Below are 4,597 nucleotides of genomic sequence, written 5' to 3'. Positions count from 1 at the left end.
GCTAGGCAAGTACTTTGCCACTAAGTTATAACCCATGTCCACCCTTTTTATTTTTTATTTTGAGACAGGGTCTCACTTAATTTCCCAGGGTGGCCTCCAGCTGCATCCTCCTGCCTCAGCCTCCTGAATCACTGGAATTATATGTGTGTAACTCTGTGCCTGGATGGAGATTCCTCTTTGAACTCTGGGAGGAAGAGAATGCTTATGCTCTGGAGTGTGGAAGAGATAAAAGTGAGGTGGGGTGGCCCTGGAGGTTCTATTTCCTCCCTTTCCACATGGAGACTCACCTCTGCTGCTCTGGTGCCTCCTTATTCCCTTGAGATTGCCCAGCCAGTTCCAGGGCCTGGGCCTCCCTCTGGGTGATGTTGTGTTTCCAGCTAGTAAGCAGAAGATTAGGGAGTGGGTAGGCTAGGGGAGACTGCAGATGCTCCCCACCCAAGGACACTTGAATCTTTTGGCACCTTAGTCCTGGGAGCAAGGATACCTCTTTCTCCGCTCAGCCTCCCCACCATTCATGTTTAGTTGCTTCCACTAGTGGCACCTCTTCAAAATTTACCAGGCTGACCAAACAGCAAGAGCATGGAAAGAGATTTGTTGTAGTAAGAAAGTACAGGGCGGCTTATTTCCAAAGTCTGAAGTGGTCACACCAAACAGTCATTGGCAGCAGTTCAGCCTCCTGTCTGCATCCCTGGCCCCCTGGGGATTCTCTCTGAGCTTCCACATATTTCCCCAGTTCCTCCTCTTGGAAGTAAAGGGTTGGAACTCTGCCTATGGGGTAGCCACCTTGCTATATTAATCAATGCCACAAATTATCCTTCTAACAAAAAGGAAGAAGACAGAGGAGGAGGCAGAGGAGAAAGAAAAAAAAAGGAGGAGAAGGAGGAAGAGGTGGAAGAGGGGAGGAGGAGGAGGAGGAGGGAGGAGGAGGAGGAGGAGGAGAGAGGAGGAAAAGGAGGCAGAAAGAAGGAAAAAGAAGAAAGGAAGAGGAGGAGGAAGAAGAAAAAGGAGGAGGCAGAGGAAAAGAAGAAGAGGAGGAGAAGGAAGAAGACAAGGATTGGAAAAAGAAGAGGGAGAAAGAGAAAGAACAGGAAGTAATAGTAAAGGTTGGACGAAGAAAAAGAAGGAGGAGGAGGAGAGGAGGAGGAGGAGGGAGGAGGAGGAGGAGGAGGAGGAGGGAGGAGGGGAGGAGGAGGAGGAGGAGGAGGAGGAGGAGGAGGATAGGAGTAAAGGGTGGTGACCGGCCCTGGCTCTTATCAGCCCCTAGACTGGACTGCTGCCAGAGTCGGAATCTCCATTTCCAACTCCCCACCCTTATCTAGTGAAAGGTGCCACTGGATTTGTGACCTCCTGCCATTGACTACATATGGTGGACCTGATCTGAACACAGAAGGGCCCGGGGAAGGCAGAAGAGGAGTGGGTGTACAAAATGACTCACTTGTTCTTCTTCCCCTTCTGGGCCAGCAGCCAGTTCACAAAGTCTTGCTGGTGGATCTTGTCCATGGCAATGCTGTAGTCACTGATGAAAGTTCCCTCTGCATACCCTTGGTCCTAGAGGTCGGGAGCCAGGAACCTTCGCATGGGATCTGAGGGAGGAGAGATGGAAAGCCAGGACGCGACTCGAGGGAAGGGGCAGGGACCAGAGGTCATAATTTAGAGGTGAAGGATTGGATTGCTTCTAACAGAAGGCAGACATGAAAACAAGCCAGCCCCATTTCTTCTTGGGAGCCAGTTTTTAATGGAGACACCCTGTTGTCAATTCATTCATTGACAACTGAAGATAAAGTCCTTGGCTCCCTGGGGCTTTTTGCCCAGTTCAAGGACCTTCTTCCTACATTGTGTGTGTGTGTGTGTGTGTGTGTGTGTGTGTGTTTAGATTCTGGGCAAAGGACTGAATCACATGTTTTTCTTTCTTTTTTTTTTTTTTTTTTTTTTGGTACTGGTGATTGAACCAAAGAGTTCACTCTACCATTGAGCTACATCTCTGACTCTTTTTCTTTTTCATTTGGAAACAGCATCTTGCTAAATTGCTGAGGCTGGCCTCAAACTTGCATCCTCCCACCTCAGCCTCCAGAGTTCTTGGTATTACAGGCAGCACTACCCCCCAGCTCAGTTCCCTGATTTCTTTCTCTTGCCCTGACCCTGTCTGATTCAGGTCTTTTGCTCACATTTTATAAAAATAATAATAATAACAACAACAACAACTCACAGAAGATCACTTACTATGACTCAGGTTCTCTATAAGCACTTTAGCACATAACATCATCTAACCCTTACAACATTTCTAGGAAATATCCCCCCCTTCCTGCCCCCCCTTTTTTTTATTCATTCAGTAATGGGAATGGAACCCAGGGTCTTGCACATGGTAGGCAAGTGCTCTACTACTGGGCTACACCCCCACCCCTACCCGCATTGTGTGAGTGAAGAAACCAAGGTGGGAGATCCAGGACTCACCACAGGCAACCTGAGCCCTGGTCTATTGTCTTAACATCCACATGATGCCATTCTCCTTATATGTGTTTCTGACAGCTTCCCTCACATTGACAACTTTACATTTGCCAAATTTACAGGGACTCTTGGTGTGTCCTTGCATCTGAAAAGAATCCAACCCTACTTAGAATAATCTCTCTTAGTCCTTGAAAGCACCACCAGAGCCTCCTGCTATATTCACCATATTGTTGGCTCTTCTCCCAGTTCTTCAGTACAATCTGCAATAGACCTAAGAGCTTCTTTTCTGTCTTCTGGAAGACAGGAGGCAGTGGTAGGTCCCTGTTCACATATCCCCTGTGCCTGAGCACTGGAGGCTCTCTGTAAGAGCTGAGTGAAGGCATACATCAATGAGTGGCTGAAGCTTTTATCGGAAAGGAAGAAGATGGCTGGGTGAGGTGGTGCATGCCTGTCATCCCAGCAACTCTGGAGGCTGAGGCAGGAGGATTGCAGTTCACGGTCAGCCTCAGCAACTTAGTGAGGTCCTAAGCAACTCAGTGAGACCTGTCTCAAAAATAAAAAGGACTGGGGACGGTGGCTCAGTAATCAATCATCTCAGGGTTTATTCCCTGGTACCAAAAAGAAAAAAAAAAAAAAAAACAGGAGATGATGCCATCTTCTTGAGAACTCAGACATTGAGAAATAATTCCAGAAATCTAACCATCTAACTGGGCTTTCCCACTGCAGCTGTAACTCATTAATCTCTGGTTCCATTCTCATTCTGCACCCGGGTCTCTGGCAGACTTTTCTCCTAACTTCTTTTTTTTTTTTTTTTTTTTTTTTTTTTTAAAGAGAGAGTGAGAGAGGAGAGAGAGAGAGAGAGAGAATTTTTTTTTTAATGTTTATTTTTTAGTTCTCGGCGGACACAACATCTTTGTTGGTATGTGGTGCTGAGGATCGAACCCGGGCCGCACGCATGCCAGGCGAGCGCGCTACCGCTTGAGCCACATCCCCAGCCCTTCTCCTAACTTCTTTCCTCTTAGTTTGGGGTTCCTCCCTTTCTCACCTTCCCCTTGAACCAAGTCCTAAACATGGTTATCCCTCAGGCTTCTGCCTTCCTACCTGGAGAAAACCTCTTCCTTCTCTCCCAGCCCCACTGCCAGGAACAAGAGCACCAAGAGCAGAGAGCAGGTCTTCATGGCCATCATCTTCCAAGGGGTTTCCACTCTGAGAAAGAAAAGGGCCAGGACAACAGAATGAGGGTACAGCCAGGAGGCCATGCAATGCCAGGGCCTGGGCAGGTGCTGGGAGTTGCTGGGGATTAGAGGTAGTGACAAGGAGGGTCCTTGGGGCCTGACCAAGAGATGAATATGCTCAGTCTTAAGTGGACTCTGAAAGGGGTGGAGAAGAGCAATGGTAGAGAGACCTTGGGAGGGTAAAGCAGTGAAGGCCTGTGTGCCTGGATACCTCTCTTCCCTGGCTCCAGGGGCCAGACATCACAGGCGTGGGGTTAGACAAGTTTCTCTGCTTAGAACCTCCCAAGTTCATGGGAGCCAGAGTTCTTGAGTTCTAATTAACTGCCACCCAAATCATTGTGGCCCCCTTGCCCTAAATGAAAACCATGCACAGTACCATCTCCCTTCTCAGGCTTAACTATTGTGACTCAGAAAATCTCATCCTAAAGTCAATCTGACCTGTCTCCTTCTTGTAGGGGTTTGATTCATTTTATGGTGGTTCTTCAGTTGAGAGAATGAACAATGAGGAACTTGTCACACTCTCCCATGGCCTGAAAACCAAAGCTAGATCTGGAGAGGTATGGACTGCAAGAGCTTACCCTCCTTAGAAACCATAGGAGCTGCCTTCCTATTTCTCAGAGGAGGAGAGTGAGACGCCCGGGAGCCCCGCATCTCAAGTAGCCAGAATCCACCTCCTCTCAGGTCATCTCTTCCATCCCCATTCCAGCCTCTCTCTTACCTGACTTCCTTTCTGGCTCTTCCAGAAGAAGGGCAGGATGAGATCCCTTCCTCCTACCTGCTGGCCAGTTGGAGCCTGCCTCAAGAAAGTCTGTCCTAGCTCCTTTATATCCAGGCATCAGAGACCTGCTGATTAGCCTAAAAGCATCTTATCTCAAGAAATTAAGCCCACAGCTCCTGCCACATTAAATCCATTTTAC

At 48.2% G+C, this 4,597-nt stretch overlaps 1 protein-coding gene across 1 annotated transcript in view; it reads right to left on the bottom strand.

Annotated features, from left to right (window-relative positions):
- The window catches only part of GIP (gastric inhibitory polypeptide), a gene marked incomplete at both ends in the record, with an annotated part of 4,196 nt that extends 564 nt beyond the window's left edge, over positions 1-3,632 (bottom strand). The window contains 4 exon segments of the mRNA XM_081271960.1: positions 288-377; positions 1,436-1,539; positions 1,541-1,583; positions 3,547-3,632. Coding sequence (XP_081128086.1) covers positions 288-377; positions 1,436-1,539; positions 1,541-1,583; positions 3,547-3,632 — 323 coding nt within the window.
- Positions 3,633-4,597: the final 965 nt, after the last annotated feature.

Source organism: Spermophilus citellus (genome assembly GCF_964194105.1).
Source record: "Spermophilus citellus genome assembly, chromosome: 17".
Taxonomy (NCBI): Eukaryota; Metazoa; Chordata; class Mammalia; order Rodentia; family Sciuridae; genus Spermophilus; species Spermophilus citellus.
The sequence above is the reverse complement of the archived record's forward strand: the minus strand, read 5'-3'. Positions and strand labels throughout refer to the sequence as shown.